This window comes from Malaya genurostris, chromosome 3, assembly GCF_030247185.1.
Source record: "Malaya genurostris strain Urasoe2022 chromosome 3, Malgen_1.1, whole genome shotgun sequence".
NCBI classification, from domain to species: Eukaryota; Metazoa; Arthropoda; class Insecta; order Diptera; family Culicidae; genus Malaya; species Malaya genurostris.
The window spans coordinates 319,460-341,303 of NC_080572.1; the positions used below are offsets into that span (position 1 = coordinate 319,460).

Genomic DNA, 21,844 nt, shown 5'->3' on the forward strand with positions numbered 1-21,844 from the left:
CCATTGAATACCCTGATGAAAATTAGTACGATAACTCAACCGACTCCAGTATAGTTTATACAGAATATTGAAATGTCTACTTATGTTAAATGGAAAAGTTTCAATGAATATGTAACAATAAATCTTATGGTTTCTCTGCAACATTGTCTAAGGTCATCAGGTGTCTAAGTGGTATATGTGAAAACCTTGCTCTCGGCATGTTAAAACTAAAGCAGAGTGCCTCATTAAATATATTATTTTTAATACCATGGAGTGGGAAGGTAAGTTTCTTGAGACATTATCAACTATTCAACCAATTGTCTTTCAGTTATTTTAGTCAAGGGCAAGAAGCCAGAAGAAACTATCTTTGATCTATACATACGACCAATGTTGCGACATGTTTTGCAGTTCGGAATTTATTTCAAAGAAAAATAGCACGCTCGGTAATTTCTGGTGTAATCAGTGTAAGTGGATTTACATAAATTCGGCAATAAATCATTCGATTATTATGTACCGTTTTATCAACAACAAAATTATGACCAACTTAAAAAAGCAGATAAAAACTTGAAAAAACTGTCGTCGTAATGGTTCGAAGCAAAGCCTTCCAGATGAATCGGGTGATAGTGCTGATCGGTTTAAAATATATTAATTATAATTATAGTAACACGTATGCGAAAATAAATCAAATTTTAATTTGAACAAATATATTTTTATTTTTGATAAATAAATGATTTTTATCTTCAGTGTTTTTGTATCTTCTTCTTTCAATGTTATTGTTTTTACTAATTCAGTGAAAATGTTTTAAAAAAAATCTAAATCCATTAAAGGAAAACAAATTGCAGCTTCAACCAATTCTATTCATTAAATTAACTTTTTTTATGACTTTTATGATTTCAATAAATTGAAATTGCCCAAACGTACAATATTTCATAGTTTTATTAGGCATCCTGCGGTTCCAACTCAAAACACTCTTGCGAATAATCTTATCAATTTTTGTAAGCAAAAGTATACGCCAAAATCCGTTCCAACATCTTGGTTGACGAAAGTGTGTGGGGCATTCTTCGTCATATTTTTCTTATCAAATCTGATCATTTCCACCTTTGTTAGGAGCACTTACATATCAGTTCATCGATTTTGAAAAATATACATATACTGTGATACCTTTTTGACACTCCAATGCAATTGTAAAAAAATTCAACTGTCATAGAAATGTTAAAAAATGGTAGTGGAGAATAATTAAAACTTTTTTTAATTGTAGGTCATTTGCATTTTAATTCATTTTTATTTCCAGCTGTATAATTTCAATAATAATTCATCTTAATATCATCCGCATTATAAGGATCCGTAATACATAAAACTACATGAAAATCTCCTTAATATCATCCGACGATTGGTGTAGATTAAAGTCATTCGGTTTATGGTATGCGATTATATGTACGAACATCATACGCACTACAAAATGAATAGTATTTCCTATATGGCTGCTGTGATGATTATTTTGAAATGAAAATCATCTATATTTTGGATTCATTCAATTTATAAGTGTATGTGCTTCAAACAAATTTTCAATGATATTCATACAAATCAATTTGTTTTTGACAGAGGGGAAATTGAATGGCCGACTTATTAAAACCATCTGAAAATCGTTATGGGGATCGGATGAAGCAAAAACGATTCAGCTTGTGGCCGGTAAATTCTTTCAGGGTCTTCTTTTACTCTGTATTGGCAAATTGTCAGAAAAGTTAAATTTGGATAAAGTAAAAATATAGTTACAGAAATTTGTTGGTTTCCATCTCCATAGCATTCCTGGAAAAAGACGCTTGTAAAAAGAAAAAAAACTCAGATTTGATCCATTCCAAGAGTATGCAGTAGATCCATGGTAGAATGAAAACTTTCTTGTCAAATTTTGATAATTTTTCATTCTACTGATTGAATCTGAGTTTTTTTTTCTTTAAAAAGCGTCGTCATTCATTTTAATTCAGTTCTTTGGCTCGATTTTCTATTAAACATAAGGTCGGAGCAATTCTCCTCTTATCAAACTGATTGTTTAAGATAGTAGATACAAATAAAATATAATTGATCCGATATACGGATTCAAAAAGGTTTTGAATTTATTAAATCAGAGGGGCAATATACAATCCTAGAAAAATAGAATTGGCCACAATAATCATTTGTCTATAGCAGAAATTGCCCTTACATTACGTGAATTCTAAGTCTACTACAGACTCTTACTTCACTGAATACTCACCAAAGTACTCTGACACCAGGTTTTCCAATATTTCCATCGAGCACCATTCTTAATCACTGATTTTGTACCACCACCACAATACGTATTAAATAGAAACCTTAAACGTATAACTTCGGTTAAAAATGCGTTTTGTTAACATTCTGTCATTGACTTTTCTGACAAGTTATCCAAAAATATTCTAACAATTGGAGGAACCGCTCTGATAATTAATGATAAAATCATGCTATGTTATTTTTCCTTCAACATTGCGAATCATCAAAGTTTCATTTAAATTTCGAAAGAAGAAATTCTTCTGTGTTCGATTGTATAAAACACTGCAAAATGAAATGATACATGCATGGAAACTATAATTCATTATTAGGAATAAACTCTTCTCAAGGAATCAATGACAATGGGTAACATACATTCAGTCTGATTCATGATGATTAACACACAGTTCACTAACATTTCAAACGTAACTGACAGCCATATAGTATTCACACATATAAGAAGTAAAACTCACTGAATATTGATCATATGATCATGCAGATTGTTCTATCATTCAATGGTCGGAATTCTCAGTTATCTACCGCATTGAATGAAGTTTCATTCAAAATGCGGCTGGCGTTTTCTTTCAGTGTGAGTAGGATGCAGAATTGCCAATGTTCCAGATTTATCTGGAATTTGCCAGATTTTTCTCATTTCGACAGACACTCTAACATACCAGATCATTTGACAGATTTCTTAATTTTCTGCATATGGAATGCCAGATTCGTCAGTTTTATTTGAATAAACTCGAAACCAATGGTTAAAACCGTCAAATAATTAAAAAATAAAACAACTAAAGCAAATGCCTGTAAAGACATTGCTGTTCAGAATAATTTCAAATTTTTGTTTAGAGTCAAACTTTACGTCAGTGTGAGCAAACCCTGTCAGCTTGGAGGGAAATCAATTTTCAGTTCAGCACATCGCATGGCATCACATTCAACATATGTCAATTACAGACTCTCATAGTGACAAACTGGCGAATACCTCAGGGAGCCAAACGAACCGTCAAATTCTTATGCTGGAGCATGGGTATTTGACGGTGCGTTTGGCTCCCTAAGAGATATTCGCCAGTCTGTTACTATGAGAGTCTGTAATGTCAATTGTATGGGTGTGCAGTTCTGCTATTTTGTTGCGCACGAATTTGACATTCCTCGCCCCTACTTATATGTACGAGATACGATGCGGACTCGCCTGAGGGATTTTTTCGGGAAAAGTTACAGCTGGATATCTTGTTAATATGATATCTCTGGTGTGAGGCTATGCACGATATCTGAATTTAACAACGAGTCAGAGACGAGATGTAAGGAAGCAAATGGAACTTATTTTCGTTAATATACCTAGATGATGGCATATTTTGCCAGACTTTTTCTCCCGAAAGGACCAGATCTTATTTTTTAACACTTGGCATCCCTGGCAGAATGTGAAATAAGAGCAGAGTTGCCAGGTTATTTTTTCGAAAAACTTTCAAAACTCAAAAATTTATCTGGATTTGTCTGGCTCTACTACCCGTATAAAAAATATTGTAGAAAAACAATACGTTTGCTGTTACGAAACCTTCCACAATTTTGCTTTGACCATTGAAAAATATTTTAATATATTGTTATACACTATTCAATAAATTGTGAACATTCTCTGTACAATAGAATGTATTAACAACCTATACATTCTATTCGTAACAATTCAAATCATAAAATTTTCTCACAAATGTTTTCTTGGAAAACAATCAAATATACAGATTTCTTATGGTTTGAAACACCACGTGTACAATAAATTCAATTGTAGAATCGTAGAAACAATATATTGAATCGTTGGAAATGAAAAAAATCTTGTCAAGATACAATAAAATGTATTGTAAGCCATATATATAATCGTGAATCAATTGTTTTTGTTGTAAAATCAATGGTTTACTTTTTTACATGTAGTTTGAGTGTCTGGCGAAGCGAGAAAAATCTGGCATTTGCCAGACAAATCTGGCAACCTGGCAACGCTGAGTGTAGTTACTGAAATAGCACTTTAGTAGCGAACATGCTAAGCAAGAGGATATTGTGGTTGCTCTTGGGGCCAACTCGTTACTATCGCCGTAGACATCAGTTTAGGAAAAGTGTTGTATAATCGTTTGCTGACGGCAGAGTGCAACGTGTTTCGTTAGAATGAAGTAGTAGGATCATAATTTGTAGGAAAAATTGGTGTATCTATTTTCAACAAAAGCCGATTGTACTTCCGTCATTTTATCGACCAAGGAACCGGATAATTTACTCCATAGGTAAACAGAACGAACTTGGCAACGAGAACACGAATTTAATCGATCTATTAAATAATTATAAATAATATTAATGTGTCGATACTAGTTGCAAGTGTGTGATAAGGGTAGTACAACAAAGAAACAGTGGAATCGTTGATTAGCAATTACTATAATACTAGAAAGTGGAACGTCCCACTAGTGATTATCACAAATCAACCGATTTCAGATTGCTCTAGCAAAAACTACTGTTAGTGAGAGTTTGCATTTTCCAAATTATATAACAGCTGATTCAGGAAGGAAAAGGTGGAAAACAAAAATAGTGTTCTCGCCATCGGTGCGTAAAATTGGCATTTGACATAAGATACCGGCGAATCATTAAGGTGTGGACATCGTAGAAAAGCAAAACTTTGATGAGGAATTTATTTATTTCACCATTCTGATCAGACCATCTTGATTACATCTAGTGACCATCGTCAATTTTGGCAGTGTTTGACAAAAGTGACCATTGCATTCTATCGACAAAGCAGCAAAGTCATCACAAGGCACGTGAGTTGTCTTACAACCACACGCGGTTGAATAGTCGGTTATGCAATATCGATGACAGTTGCGGGTGTGTGTGAATGTAGGGAAAAATAGTAACAGAAAAGAAGCGACTCTAGTAAGAAGTGCGTTTTTGTTAGCCGTGCCCTTAGTGAGAAAATCATTCACGAATTACTTCAGCAGTTTTCACTATTCAAAAACTGAGAAAGTGAACTTAATAGAACAGATAAGAAGTCGAAAATTATAAGACAGGATCGATCCTTGAAAGCCACTATTCGCAACGGCGCTTTCCATTGAAGTAGCAATAGCAGCGGTAAAATCAGCATTAGCACCAGGTCGCACTCAATGGCGAAGGGTGCCAGAAAAAAGACGAAATGGGTGTCCCTGTCGTTAGTCAGTGCTACAGCAACAACGATTTCAGCTACCGAGAATGAAACTGGTAGGTAAACAAAATAATTTGATTTTGTCTGTCTATTATACTGATCCGCAACGACAATGTTCCATTGATGTCAATGCTGTTCTATAAATTTATTCTTTTTGTGTATCCCTTTAAATCAAACCTGGTTAATTCAAACGAAATCACATGTGTGTCTAAACGAGAAGTCAAAGTCACATGGTCCTTGTCACCGTCTCACACTGCACTTCGTGTTCGCATAGCCGAAAAACGTATCTATGCTGGAAAAAAGTAGACGCATTCGCATCTCTTTCTTCCAGTGATGTAACGAAGTCTGTTGACTGAACGAAGGAATAAATCTAGGCCTATAGTCGGTCTGTGCATCAGGGTGGCAAGTGACCGGGAAAATCAGGAAAACCGGGACAAAGTCGGGAATTTGGTTTCACCGGGTAAAAGCGGAAAAAGTCGGGAATCTTAGTAACGATTTTCAGGATTATGATTTTCCTGATACAACTAATGAAAAGTTTTAATTTTGTGTTTGAATGAGAAGTTCAGTACTATTTTTGGAACATCTTATTGTCCTACACAGGTTCAATGGTGTACAATCCATTGCAAATGGGGCCAACACCCTATTAAACGATTTTTGTATGGGTTTGAAAGCAATTTAAATCAATAAGGGCTTTCCTAGTTGTGATCAATAACAGCAGAATGAATGCTCATAATAAGGATAATTTGGATGCTTCTGCTCTGCCCATACTCGCAGTCCCATATCGATTTTCGTCAATATTGAATAAGCTTGAGGAATGCAATCTATCCACAATATACTCTCAAAAATGCAATGAAAGTTGAGGGTTTGCTCGGTAAAATGTGAAAAAAATATCAACTCATGTCTGTCCTATATGCAAAGTACCCGCATATCAGTCCCATTTAGGGCAAATTTCAATAATTTCATTTGTTGCAATATTGGAATAGCAAAGGTGTATTATCGATATTTCATGTAATAATATCATGATTTAGCATTAGGTAGCACAATCAATCAAAAAATCTAAAATAAAATTTTAAACGTCTTTTTCTCGACATGCTGATTTTCCATATGGGACTGATATGCAAGCATGGGCAGTGCTGGATATCTATAAAATTTCAGAATTATTATGCATATGTTAATATTATGTTGGTAAGTAGTAGGAGCCTCCATATTTTTAAATGCCAGCCAATGATTCACCTAATTTCATCAAAAAATTTCTCAGTAATTTCATATTGTGATAATACTTGTGTTGTAATCTTGCTATTGATTTCAATAGGATTCACAAAACCGACAAAGCTGTCGACTTTCACCTTATCCACCGTTTGCAAGAAATATTTGATGTCCTTCTTTGACAGCTGAAATTGTTTATTTTTCAGAATTTGGAAGAACCGTAGAAAGCTTTAGAAAATGGTTTGATTTGTTCAGTGCATCCACAGACTAGACGATATGAGACTAGACTATGAGTAAATTCTTCTAAAAATAAATTTTCTTGGAACACTAGTTCTACCTACATTGAACTGCGCGTACTATTAACTATCGGTACACCCCTTGTGTTATGTAACCATTTTTTCACTAGTTGGCTCTCCCCCGTTTGTCAACACCGATCAGCTGCTTACGGGATTGCCTGATTTTATCAGGCTGTGTGCAACATTTGAAAATTAATCGTCCAAATTAATTATGGAATTACGTGGATGTTGAACGTTTTTAGCAACGTTTGAAGGCAACAATTTATTTTTCTCAACGTTGTTCAGAAAAATAACTTCTTCTGTACGTGAAACCGATTATTGGTTTGTGGCAGGCCCGTGCGCAGGGGTGGGGGGGTTTGGGTGGTTTTAACACCCCCCCCCCCCCCTCCCCACATGGAGAATTTTTCAAAATTAAGTTTCATGAACAATGGAGTACTTATTATATTAAAGTGCAAATAACTTGACAATTCACACTACGTTTATAGAATTTTTTTACAGTTACAATATTGTGGGTGACGCAACTTTCTTTTTCAAATATTGGCGCCTTTCCCACTTTCGGTCAAGTGTTACTGGAAATGCCGCCATCGATGTTACGCATTTGTACAGTGCGTGTCCGAAGTACCGACTACCACCGCTCTCAATAACGCGCATCTTTTCTCTAGTGTAAAGCCCAATACTCACATGCAGGGGAACTACTTCTTTTATCGTTTTCGCTAAAAAATTTTCGAGAAAATTGCCATTTTTGTATGGTAACGGTACTTAACAGCATATTCGGCATATGGTAAAATCGTGCCTAATTATTATGGAAATAGTCAATAAGATTACTAAAAAGGTCGATTGATCGTTTCCTAACAATACGAGAAAATGGCACGGAACGGTTTATTTAGGAATTGAAAGAAAAAATGACGATAGAAAAATCTACATTAGCATATGGGTCCATTTGTAATGTTTACCGTCCTTGATATTCCCTTTTATGTGAATTTTTTCCTCTTTTTAGAAAAAACACCAAATCAGGATAATGATTTTACTTCGAGATAAAACAGTACCACACACTTTGAACAATTTACATCTCTATAGATGCACATAAAAGGATCGTCGTGATTCACTTACATTCACAATTGAAAGCCTGTAGAGATAAGTCATGTCATTAACTTCACAGTTAATTTTGCTGAGCCTTACATCGGAACAGACGCAAACTTTATTTTTACATGTTACAAGATGTAATATTGTGTCATCACTGAAGAAATTACGGCATGCTTGAATTTACGTCAAGCGTGCACTATTTAATATATTCAGACTCGATACCTATGCAATTTTCAATTCACGCTATCAAGAATATGTAAAATCTGTATTTCTGGCCAAAAATCTGCAATCAGCAAATATAGAATTTTGGTCACAAATTTTAATCAGGTCACAAATTTTAATAGCAGATTAATCTGTATAACAAATCGGCTGAAAAGTTCGTATCGGTTCTATGAGAGGGCGCCACTAGAATTAAATCCATACCATTTTCAGTTAGTACCAACCTTCAAAAGATACGTGTATAAATTTGACAGCTGTCTGATTATTAGTTTGTGAGATATTGCATTTTGAGTGAAGCTACTTTTGTTATTGTGAAAAAAATGGAAAAAAGGAATTTCGTGTGTTGATGAAACACTACTTTTTGATGAAAAAAAGTGCCGCCGATACCAAAAAACCGAAGACGATGAACGCAGTGGACGTCCCAAAGAGGCTGTTACCGATGAAAACGTGAAAAAAAATCCACAAAATGATTTTCAATGACCGTAAAGTGAAGTAGATCGAGATAGCTGACACCCTAAAGATATCAAAGGAACGTGTTGGACATATTATTCACGAATATTTGGATATGAGAAAGCTTTGTGCAAAATGGGTGCCGCGTGAGCTCACAATCGATCAAAAACAACAACGAATTGATGATTCTGAGCAGTGTTTGGAGCTGTTATATCGAAATAAAACCGATTTTTTTCGTCGATATATAACAATGGACGAAACATGGCTCCATCACTTCACTCCGGAGTCCAATCGACAGTCAGCTGAGTGGACTGCACGCGATGAACCGAACCCAAAGCGTGGAAAGACTCAACAATCGGCCGGTAAGGTTATGGCGTCTGTATTTTGGGATTCGCATGGTATAATTTTTATCGACTACCTTGAAAAGTGAAAAACCATCAACAGTGACTATCATATAGCGTTATCAGAGCGTTTGAAGAACGAAATTTCAAAAAACGGCCTCATTTGAAGAAGAAAAAAGTTTTGTTTCATCAAGACAATGCACCGTGTCACAAGTCGATGAAAACCATGCTGAAATTGAACGAATTGGGCTTCGAATTGCTACCTCATCCACCGTATTCTCCAGATTTGGCCCCCAGTGACTTTTTCCTGTTCTCAGACCTCAAGAGAATGCTCGCTGGTAAAAAATTTAGAAGCAATGAAGAGGTAATCGCTGAAACTGAGGCCTATTTTGAGGCAAAGGACAAATCGTACTACAAAAATGGTATCGAAAAGTTGGAAGATCGCCATAATCGCTGTATCGCTTCTGATGGCAATTATGTTGAATAATAAAAACGAATTTTGACAAAAAAAAATGCGTGTTTCTATTAAACGATACGAACTTTTCAGCCGAACTGTTATGTGGCAACCCAACCCACAGGACGCCTTTTTCTCTCCGGCTTCGACGAAGCAGTGAGCGTACGTATGGGTTGGTGTGCCATCGATGGCAAAAATTGTAGATGTTTTACACAATGATTCCTGTGGCATCTGCATAGACGAGGTTCACGTTTGGCGTAAACGCATTGCCGGACAAAACGTCAGAAATTCACTTGAAGCACTTGATATTTGTATTGAAGACGCGTTTCCAAATATCCACCAAATGCTTCGCGTTCTGGCAGTTTTTCCGGTAACAACGGCGACGAATGAACGGTCTTTTTCAACATGGCGTCGTCTCAAAACTTACCTCAGGTCGACAATGTCTAAAGAGCGGCTAAATGGTTTAGCCTCATGTGGTATCTTGAGTTATTTGTTAGCCACATGAAGTTTGAGGATGATTGTGTTAGCATGTAGGCCGTGTGGCCGAGTGCTGGATAACAAGAGGAAAGTAGTAAGTGAAGGCCGACAAAGGGTATTTGAATGAAATGGAATATCTACGGCGAGGAGAATATTACACCTCACTCAATATTCATCGCGATGTCGAGGTGGATACCCAAAGAGTTCTGGAAAAGTTTTTTTCAGTACCACGCAGAGTTAACCTATTGACGAATTGTAACTGAACACTTTAATACAATAGAATGCCTTCATTTGAACAAAAAAAGTTAAATTTTTTATCAATTTATAAACTGACATAATTGGAGACCACCCAAACCACCCCCCTCCCTCCCCCTGAAAGATTTCTGCGCACGAGCCTGTCAGAATTCGTTTTACATTGTCAATATAGTGGATGAGGCGTCTTTCCGCCTTTTGGACACCCCCCTCTCCCCTTGAAAATCGGGCTGGTTTGTGGTATATACATAGCTGTAATATTTATTCTTTTTAGTTAGTTTTTTTGCACGGAATGTTTGGAAAATTTTATTATCGGGCCCGATGTAAAATGAACTTGCTATTTTTTATTGTGATTTTGTATTCCGTTGGAGGATGAGAAGTAGGCACTATTCTGTACTTAGTTTTGGCTATATGTATCAAATCTGTTACCTGCATGAAATCCGCATGGACGTATACAAATCAGTACATTACAGAGCACTCTGTATGAATGGCAACTCTGTTGGTAAATGAAAAAAATAAACACAGTCTAGATGACAAACTGATTATTTTTGATAGGGTAACGTGGCACCATCATAACATATGCTAGTACTGTCTCAACTAAAGGAATGTTCAAAATGACCGTTAAAATAATTATAGAATCCAATTTGAGTGTCCTGTCTGTTAGTCTGTGGTGCATCTATGTTTATTTTTTTAAGGTTATCAGCTATGATGAGGATATTGATGTCGACGAAGAAGCAGTCGAAGATTGTCGATGATAGGAGAATCAAATTTAGATCATCTCACTACATCTCACACTAGAGGCATAGATTGTTGTTTTTCCTAAGTAATAAGCGCACATTTTAAAAATTATAGAAGGATTTTGTTCTGTCTCACTAAAATCCAACTTTGAAGTAATATCGTATATGTTATTAGAAGGAATCGGTTTTACGGGAAGAGATTTATTCCTTAGTTCACTCATTTTTAATCTTATTCTTTTTTCTGGACTTTACTGGACTAAAATAGTATTGAAATACAGTAGAGATAGTCAGTCCGCGAACGGTCCAAAAGAACTAATTCTACCCGAAGAGTGAGTGAACTGGAGTTCTTTATTGAAGAATGATACTTTTCTATTCTTCTCAATAGAAATGAAAGTCATCGAATTCTGTGAGTATGTATACACTTAAGTTGCGTCTTTCAGAACGTTTGCTGGTTTGAGAAATCTGGTAGAAGTTCGCGAACTATGAAAATGTATGCAAAAGATGGTTATTGATAGAACACATGCATCAAGCACTCACTATTATTGAATCTATTTCCTACAAAATATATGTTGTAGATCTCATATTATTTTCGAAGAACCATACAAAGTTTTAGAAAAACGGAAGAGTGGTTCAATAGAACTAATTCTTTCGATACAACTATTGAGTTTTCAATGGTACTTTGAAATGAACGATTTTGCCCATCTTTAGAATACACTCCTTATTTGAATAAGTTTTATGAAGGACTGATTTTCCAGATAGCCTTAAAAAGACTGATTCAGTGGTAGCCTTGCAAAAGATTGAATAGTTCGAAAAATAATTATTTGAATTTCAATTGCAAGGCTTTTAATTTAATTTTTCATTATTAGACTTTAAAATGCCTGATGATATTTCTGGCAACCTACAAAACACCAACAATAATCGAATTTGATGTGAAAGCTGCGCTTAAGAGCATTATTGAAAAAAGCATACAGTCTAAATAAAAAGTGTTGATTTTTCGAGAAAATTGCAAGAATTTTTATGCTTCATTCCTTCGTCAAATGCAAGACTTTCATCACCGTTGGTAAGATATGTTGCTTATTTTAATCTTATTGTTACATCGAAGTTACATTTGGACATGGGATTTATACTTAGAGCTTAAATGAGAGAAATATTTAAAAAAAAATACTGAACATAAGCTATTTGGGCCAGTTCTGAAAACCGAGAATTTTTATCTCGCGCAACGGGAAAACCGGAAAAAACGGGAAATTGAAATCGCTTCAGAGGTTGATTTTGGATTCTAAATGCCTTCAGAATTATTTTTGATTGGAATTGTCCTCTTCTCTTTGTTGTATACGCCTCTTGTTCAACATCATGACTTGATGTAAAGCACCTGATTGTAGTATATTAAAAGAAATAAAAGCGGTGGGCATCAGTCGGTGTTGAACAGTCGTTCACACCGCACGTGTATAGCTCTTGGCTCCTGGAATTTTTTTCTGACTACCTAGAGTTTCATTGATTCAAGGCTACCTGAATCACTAACAGTCTTTTTAAAGACTAACAATTAGTCAGCCTTTTTACAAAGAGTGATATTCTAATATAATCAGTCTTTTTCAAGACTAAGAAAATAATCAACCTTTTTTAAGGCTAGCTATTCAAAGAATTATTCTTCGAACTAATCAGTCTTTATTAAAACTACCACAAATTAGTCTTTTCAAGTATCAAGACTTTTCCAAACTAGGAATCTAATCGAAGACTAATTTAGCCTAGTTAATTTAATTTCAAATTTCATTTATTTCAAAAATGCCTGCGTCCAACCGGAAAGGCATCAAGCCTAAGGCTAAAAATAATTCAATACAGAATAAATCACAATCCGTTATTCAACATTTTTCTAATAACATTCACGATCTTGTAGAATCTGAATGTAAAAATAAAAGACAACGGACGGATTTCCCTTCCGTTGATTCTATACCGTCTAACAATATTTACGAGATTCTTCCTGAATCCGATTGTAGCGACATAGAAGAAAATTCTTCAAAAATTCCCAAAATGCCACCAGTGACGGTGATGCTTTCCGACTTCAAAGCATTCCGTACTGAGCTTTCTACTTTTCTCCCGGAAGTAAAAGTCTCATTTCAAATCGGACGAAGAGGAGAATGTCGAGTCTTGGTTGATGGATTGGAAGATTACGAACGTCTTATCCGATATTTGTCCGAGAAACTTCATAAATTTTATTCATATGATATAAAATCAGACAGACCCTTCAAGGCTGTCTTGAAAGGCTTATCAAATGATCAAAGTACTGATGAAATAAAAAATGAACTAAATGAATTGCTTGGTTTTGCCCTTTCCCAAGTAATACTTATAAAAAAAGAGCGAATGGTACTTCTAAAACACGGAATTTCCCATGAACTTTACCTAATACACTTCAATCGACGTGACGTAAACAATTTGAAACCTTTAGAAAAAGTACGTTATATTTCCTACTGTCCCATTCATTGGGAACATTATAAACGGCATCGGACATCGGCCAAATCATCTTCTTCTAATGGCAGTCTACCTACCAATATTCTTTCAATGCCATTCGCTTCTTTAAACGAAGTCGATATAACTGAAAATAAAATGATCTACCTACAAGATCAACTTTTTCAAATGATCATCCGAATGAATTCGACTTCATCACTTTTTGAAGCATTTCAAATCGGATGGCAATTTGAAAATAATATTATAATGAACATTATAATTTAACAGTGATGTTAAATAATTATTTGAATATTCTAAATTGGAATGTTCGATCTTTAAAATCTAGTGAAGATGAATTTTATAATTTTCTCAAAGTTCACAAAATTCATATTGCCATTGTGACAGAAACTTTTCTTAAACCAAATGTCAAATTGAAAAGCAATCCACATGGTTGGTATGGTTCATCGATTTGACAGGTTTACTGGAATGAGTGGTGGAGTAGCAATTTTTGTCCAACGGCAAATTAAACATCGTATTTTACCTTCTTTCAATACTAAAGTTATTGAAAGCTTGGGAATCGAAGTTGAAACCATTCATGAAATTTATTTCATCGCTGGAGCATATTTGCCATTCCAATGCACCGGAGAACAATTAAATTTCTTTAAAGGCGATTTGTAAAAACTCACAAGATATCGACCGAAATTTTTCGTAAAGAGGACTTAAATGCTAACCTGAGTAGAGTGCGAGATTAAAAAGAAAACTAAATTTGATGTTGTGCTGTTCGTATATATCGATTACTTAATTTGCTATCGTTTTGGTCGTTTTAACGGTTAAAAGATCAAAATTGAAAGCAAAAAAATGCTGTGTGACATCAAACTGGAAACTAGTTTTGCTCTCAGTGAAAGCACATTGAAAACTTAATATGATGTAGATTTTCTCTAAATGACACATCACGAGCATAATCTAAAAATAGAACAGCCAAAAAAGGTCCGGGATGGTATACATTTAGGTGATATTGCTCGCAAGCAAGAAAAAAGATTTCATGCAATCTCCACACTACCGCGGAGAGAAACCGGTTTCGAACTTAGGTGTTTTGGAATGCGAACTTTTTGCGATTGCTATGGACTGTAAGTGCTAGCTGTCAGAAGATGGAAAATGTTCGGTTATATGACAAGCAGTGTTGTTTCACAAAGTTGTATGCAGGTAGTTTCTGTCAGTGCACACTCGTTGCGTCGTTTCCATCCCGCATCCATCGTGAATAGCAGTGTGGCTATTTGAGCACAGTATAAAAATGTTCTCTTTGTCCTTCTCATATCCAAAGATGTAACATTCAAACAGTATAACATTAAATTGAGTTATCTACTTGATCTCAAACAACTCGCACATGTAATCACTTTGAAATACGAATTTAGAGGCTCTGAAGACCGAACGTTTTACACTGAAGTCTCCTACAACACAGGGAACGTGAATTAGGAATCCGGCAATAAGGTATTCCATTTGTTTTTTCGACTAATTGGGACAATGAACGATTATCTCGCTTTTGACCATAGATCGAACCAGAATCTCTTCAGTAAATTTTTAGTTTTTGTGTAGACTTATAATTTACAACCATTTGATGTAGAATTTACAAAAAGAAATTAAAATTTCGCTAAAGAAGTTGAACAAATTAAACCATATTCTAAACCGTTCTGGAAACTTTCTAAGGTTCTTAAGAAACCTCAGAAACCAATTCCTGCTCTCAAGGAAGGAAATCAAATACTTCTTACAAATGGCGAAAAAGCTCAAAAACTTGCTCAGCAGTTCGAGAGTGTCCACAATTTTTATTTGAACGTTGTGAGTTCTATTGAAAATGAAGTCTCACTGAAATATGATCATATTTCAACTCAAGTGTTATCACAAGATGACATTATTGAGACGAATTTTGATGAAATAAAGTCAATTATTAGGAAACTTAAAAACATGAAGGCTCCTGGTAATGATGGAATTTCTAATATTCTTACTAAAAATCTTCCCGATGTTGCCTTGAGACTCCTGGTTAAAATTTTCAACAAGTGTTTTTCATTAGCTTACTTCCCAATAAGATGGAAAAACGCTAAAGTAATTCCTATCCTCAAACCTGATAAAATCCAGCAGAAACATCAAGTTATCGACCAATTAGCTTACTTTCTTCTATCAGTAAACTTTTTGAAAAAATTATCTTGTTGAGAGTGATGTCTCATATAAATGAGAATTCAATTTTTTTTACCAGAGCAGTTTGGATTTAGCCATGAACATTCAACTACTCATCAACTTGTCAGAGTAAAGAACACGATAAAAGCACATAAATCTTCTGGGTTATCCACTGGAGTTGTTCTTCTAGACATAGAAAAACTATTCGACAGTGTTTGGCACAAAGGTTTAATAGCAAAAATATCTGATTTCCAATTTCCTATTTATTTGATCAAAATGATTCAAAATTATTTAACTGATCGTACTCTTCCGGTTAGCTATCAGAATTGTAAATCTGAATTGCTACTCGTACGAGCAGGTGTTCCGAAGGGTTCGAGCGTAGCTCCAATCTTGAATAATATTTTCACTTCTGATCTTCCAAATCTACCCGTTGGTTGTCAGAAATCGCTATTCTGTGACGACACAAGTCTGTTAGCCACAGGTAGAAATCTAAGAGTGATCTGCAGTCGCCTACAAATAAATTTAAATATTTTCAGTGATTATCTGTTAAAATGGAAAATTAAACCAAATGCAGCAAAAACGCAATTAATTATCTTTCCTCATAATGAGCTGTCCATAAAAAACGTCACGCCGCAAGAGGGAGGGGGGTGTTTCATAAAACGTGAGGGGGAGGGAGGGAGGTTTTTGGAATGTGACGTCCAATATTTTCAATGAGCGCATTTTTGAAATACCTAATTATATTATTGCTTTGCCCTATTTCCTGAAAAAATCTCCACAATTAACGTTCACATTCTATAGGGAAATGTGTATTTGTTGATGTAAAAGCTTCTTCTTGTAAATTCGGAAATGAATGATGCAGGAAATCATTTCTGTTGAGATCAGCAAAAGTGCACGGAGGAGCGAGTAAATTAGCGAAATTAATAAATTTTGCTCAATATGAGTAAAAAAGAAAAAGATGCTTTTAAACGGTTTAACTTAAGTTATGCACTGACAGTTTTTTTCAGTAATTTGATTTTCTAGCATTGATAATAGTATATCATAAGAATTTCTCTTATCTGATTCTGATTTTAGTTTTATGGCGTTTTCGTTTTTAATTTGCACTACACCGGTGCAGTGCTACACTGAGGCATGAATAAACGAACAAAAATGACGAAAACATAAACAGTAACCATTGACTACAATAAACGATTCCATTGCGCAGGGCTACACCAAACTTTTGATGAGTGCTACACCAGTGGTATCGGTGCAGAAAAAGTGTAGCACTGGTGTAGTGCAATTGGTAAAAACGAACGGTTTCAGTGCAGCTTTCGCTACACCAGTGTAGTGCAATTTAAAAACGAAAACGACATTAGTTTATTCAATTGTACTCCATTTGAAAAAGGGCGGGAGATCAACGATTTCAGACGTAGATCATGTCATGTCTTATCTTGATCATATGTGATTTTCCTCCACCAACATCAAAGCTTATCTAATCATCCAATGATTGAACTTACATAAATCAAGAATCATTTTAGCTCAAAATCACTACCCGTTGTGTGACGGAAGATCAGTACCGATATTGATCGATATGATTTAAAATTAACTGATCAACTGATCTTGAAAAGATTCTTTGGCAGTGATCTCGTTTTGATGAGGTCTTTATTTTCTTTATATTCTCAGCCCTGTATGCTACACTAAGGAAATATTATTATTTACCTAAAACAATAATATATCTGTGTACCCCTAGGAGGAATAAAACAGATGATTTAAATGTTTCATAAATTCCAACCAAATACTTTCGTTAATTGATATAATTGATATTAATAAAATAATTCCGGTGATTTTGTAGTTTTAGGGATATTTTTTAATCTAATGACAGTATGTAATAAATCGATTTTTCCCTCATATTTGTATGGTTTGTCATACATATTGAGAATGTATTGAGATGAGTTTTATTTTATTTGAATTCGTGACATGTGACATAAGGAGGGGGGGAGGGGGTCGTCTTTTATGGACAGCCCCTAAGCCAAGAGCTTCTTTTCTTAAACCAAATAATAATCACATTCTCAAATTGAATGGTTTGGAATTGACATGGTCTGATCAAGCAAAATACTAAGGTTCAACGTATGACAAAAAACTCACTTTCAAGGATCACATTGAAGGAATCCAGGCAAAGTGTAATAAATATATTAAAGGTTTATATCCTTTTATAAACAGCAATTCTTATATCTGTCTAAAAAACAAATTATTAATTTATAAACAAATTTTCAGACCAGCCATGCTTTATGCAGTACCAATTTGGTCAAGTTGTTGTTCCATCAGGAAGAAAACGCTTCAAAGGATTTAGAATAAAATTCTGAAAATGATCTTGAAGCGTCCTCCCTGGTTTAGTACAAATGAGTTACGCAGACTCACAAATATAGAACCATTAGATGTAATGTCACATAATATTATAAGCAAATTCCCACAAAAATCGATGCAATCTTCAATTGAATCGATTCGCTCTCTGTATTAGTTAGTAAGTTAGTATATAAGTTCCTTTTCCCCATTACACAATACAAGTAGGTTTAGAATTTTCCATACACAAAAATCTCAGAATTGCGGAAGCAAATGATGTTCACATGGTAATAACCAAATCATGTATATAATAGGGCTGAAAAGTCACCACTTGTGGCTGAACACCCAATTTAAATCCTAATAATTTAATTTCAACTCATATTCCAATAAATTGTTATTTAAAAATTAAAAAAAAGCGGTGGGCATTCGAGTATGGACGACTTATCAGATTACAAGTGTTTCTTCATTCGTTCTCGTCCGAAAGCAATTACGTTGATTTTATTGTATTTCGGATATTGCTGGTTAGGTGAGTTGGTTATATTTTATGTTTGAGTTCACGGTTTAGAGAATCATGATACTCGTGATATAATTAAAATTGTGTGGTATGTTATACTCTCCCGTGGTTGATGAGCTTGACGGTATTGCAAACATCATCAGATACAATCAATTTGCGTTATAATTTGATAAAGATATGTGTTACAGTTTTTAGCTTCATTATTGAATTAAATGAATAAGATATGGAACGACTTGAATAAGATTTTGATTGCTTTTCGTTCCAACATCCGGGGTTGGAGAGGCCGGTACAGCTTAACTGAGCTCAATTTTGTTTCATTTTTATACTACCGGCCCTTATTACCAGTGTGAAGTGGAATAATCGTATCCCAATTGGGTTTCACACGATGGCAGCAGATGAACGGTAAATCAAGTTCATTTTTGAGGTTTATTAGTTGTTTGTGTACCATAGAATACAGTGGAATGAGATGTAATATTGTAAAATAGAATGAAATAATATAGACTGAACATGTGAGCAAACCACTTATAGCTATCAAGCGATATTCATCCAGTTTATTTTGTATGGATGTCTGATGGGTGAGTTGATTAGTGAGTGAACTGTAAGAGAAAGTGCATGCAAGAACGGTAATAATAGCCACCGTTTCAGCTCAACTAACGATCGACCAATAGTAGAGATATTGTGGAGTAACGGTACCCTCTATGTTGTAAAGAGAAAATGTTGAAGTCATTCATACCTTAAAAACCTGTTTTAATCCACCTAGTGGTGTAAAGATGCCTTTCTCATTTTCATTTTCTCCTGTATATTACAGCAGAAATTCCCAGAATGATTAGAAAATAGTTTTGAAGATTTCTGCTGCATAATACTACTACATTGACCTACTACATTTGAATTTATGTTAGTGAAAATCTATTCAATTATGAGAAAGCGAAGTGAGCTATATTTAGTTACATTTAATTACTATTGTTGGTACTTCCGCAACCAAAAGCTGGATATCGGCATAGTGACATTCGGTTCATTCAACCATACACTAATATGACCTACCAATTTATTTAGGATATGAAGATGGCAGGAAAATTTTTTTTTGCATAAATATCTGTTTATTAATCTTATTTTGTGTATTACATCAACATTTTACACCTTTCATCTTTGTTGTTCATACGATTTGTTATTAATAATAGGTGTTTTAGTTACTCTTGTTTTACATACTAATGTTTAATCTTAATATTTATTTTAATTGATAATAAAATATCTACTTACTTAATTGGTAGGAAAAATGAACCACTCAACTTTTATATGGATGCTCTTGTATAGATGCAGACATCTCGCGTTCTGATTGGCTGGTGCTGTCATTGGTTAAATCAAACAGGTTTTTCAATAGTGTACTATTGAAAAACTTTAATGTTGTTGCAATACACTTTCAAGTTCGATTCTATTGGTAGTTAGATTATATAAAGCCTTCTACAGATCACTGAGCTATGAGCTTTCAAAATACGAGAAAGGCAAACGCGCCTTATGGAATTATCCTCTTTGATACTCGTTTATACCAAACATTTCAGAAAAGTTCAATTTTGAACTATTTGAGATTATGTCACATAACTGAAAATTTTATCATAAAATTGTGATCATATTTCCGCTGGCATGTCGCAAGAATTATGTTGATTCATTAGATATAACAGGAGATATTCACGATCAAAAACTTATCACTCTCTCAGAGGGTAAATTTTGAAAAGGCGCCCAATAGTAAAGTAAGTCGTATTCACGACAAAAAAAATGTGCCAGTAGTCGAACTTGAACAAAATTCAGCAGATCTTTTATGGGATTATCAATTTGGTTTATTTGGTTACAGACTCTTATGGTCGGCAAATTATAGAAATGAACTATCAAATATGAAAAGGTAGCTTATGAAAAAAAAAATTTTGAAACTGCCATTTTTACACTAAGCACCCTACCTCCGGAAGCAGGGATTTTAGCCGGATTGGAACTTGGAAATGTGTGGAAATCAGTTCAGCCATCTTCGAGAAAAGTGAGTGACATTATTTTCACATTGTTGGTGCATAAGACCACGTCATTCTAGAACCGAAAGTTGAATCCAAATGAAATCGTGAAACTTTGTATGTAATCATGAGACCTTTAATTTGAATTTAAATTTATGAAAATCGGAACCGGAAGTTGGATCCAAATGAATTTGTAGAATTTTGTATGGAATCATGAGACCTTTAATTTGAATTCAAGTCTATGAAAATCGGTTCTGCCATCTCCGAGAAAAGTGAGTAACATTATTTTTACAACTTTGCTGCATATCACCCTGTATCCAAATGAAATTCAGGAACTTTGTATGGGGCCATGAAACCTTTCATTTGAATCTAAGTTTGTGAAAATCGGTTGAGCCATCTCTGAGAAAAGTGAGTGACAATACTTGTCACACACACACTTTTAATCCGTTTTACCTTTTTTATATATATAAAAAATAGGTATAGAATTCGAAAAAATTTTCCGAGATACCAATCGATTCAGCTCGACGAACTGAGCAAATGTCCGCGCGTGCGTGTGTGTGTGTGTGTGTGTGTGGATGTGTGCTGTCAACAAAGAGATCGAGATCTCAGAGATGACTGGATCGATTTTGATCAAATTAATCGCAAATTTTTATCAGAACCGACTTCCAATTCTGGAGACACAGGGTGATTAGTGTGAAAATGTCAATTTCAGTTATGAAGATATTCGGCTTTCGATCTCAGATTGTTCCCAAAAATGTGATTCAGAACGCACTACGATATTTCAAATATGACACTGATTTTCAAAAATTCCAAAAAATAGGTCACTGTTGAACGACTTCGGCTACACCAGTTCCCGAATTGCGAATCCAAAAATATCGTGATTAGTGGAGCTCAATGTTTTCTCAACTAATTAAAAGACTTTTAGCTCGATTGGTATGCTCATCTATAAAAAATCTTTTAAATTGGGCTCAAAACTAGTCCAGTTTGTTTATCGTGTTAATTCATGACCATACTTTGACACATGCTAGTTCCTGAATACCGGCTTAAGAAGTACCGTAAGTTTTCTCTCGTTTAGATTCGAAGGTAAAATTTTATGGCTACATGCAATTTTTCTTTTCGATCCGACTTGCTATTCCGAAATTACAGGGTAATGAGTGACTGAGTTCTGATTCTGATTCTGATATCCTGAAGGGTATCGAATGGATTTAAGATCGGATGTATAATTTTTAAATTATACGAAATTTTATGTCAAAATTTTCAATTTTTTGACAATATCTGTCACAATTGATCTGTGAATATGATTTCAGACTTAGATTTCGTACGGTAATAGCTATCCAACAAGCCATAGATTGTAAAAATCTGTCCATTTTTTAACGGAGATATCGATATTTTTGTGCAACTTTTTCCCTTATTCCAGTAATAGGAGTTATACGCGCTTGATGATAAAGCGATGTTTCGGAGCAAAGTGAAACACGATG

General features: G+C 34.7%; 1 protein-coding gene across 4 annotated transcripts in view; it reads left to right on the top strand.

Moving 5' to 3' along the window:
* Positions 1–4,265: 4,265 nt before the first annotated feature.
* The window catches only part of LOC131439384 (uncharacterized), a 47,844-nt gene continuing 30,265 nt past the window's right edge, over positions 4,266–21,844 (top strand). The window contains exons 1-2 of one of the 4 annotated variants that reach the window (XM_058610318.1): positions 4,266–4,517; positions 4,603–5,475. In XM_058610318.1, the coding sequence (XP_058466301.1) occupies positions 5,382–5,475 (94 nt within the window). In that variant the 5' untranslated portion in view covers positions 4,266–4,517; positions 4,603–5,381. The remainder of the gene's footprint in view (positions 4,518–4,602; positions 5,476–21,844) is intronic. The other 3 variants (XM_058610319.1, XM_058610320.1, XM_058610322.1) reach the window with 3 other exon arrangements.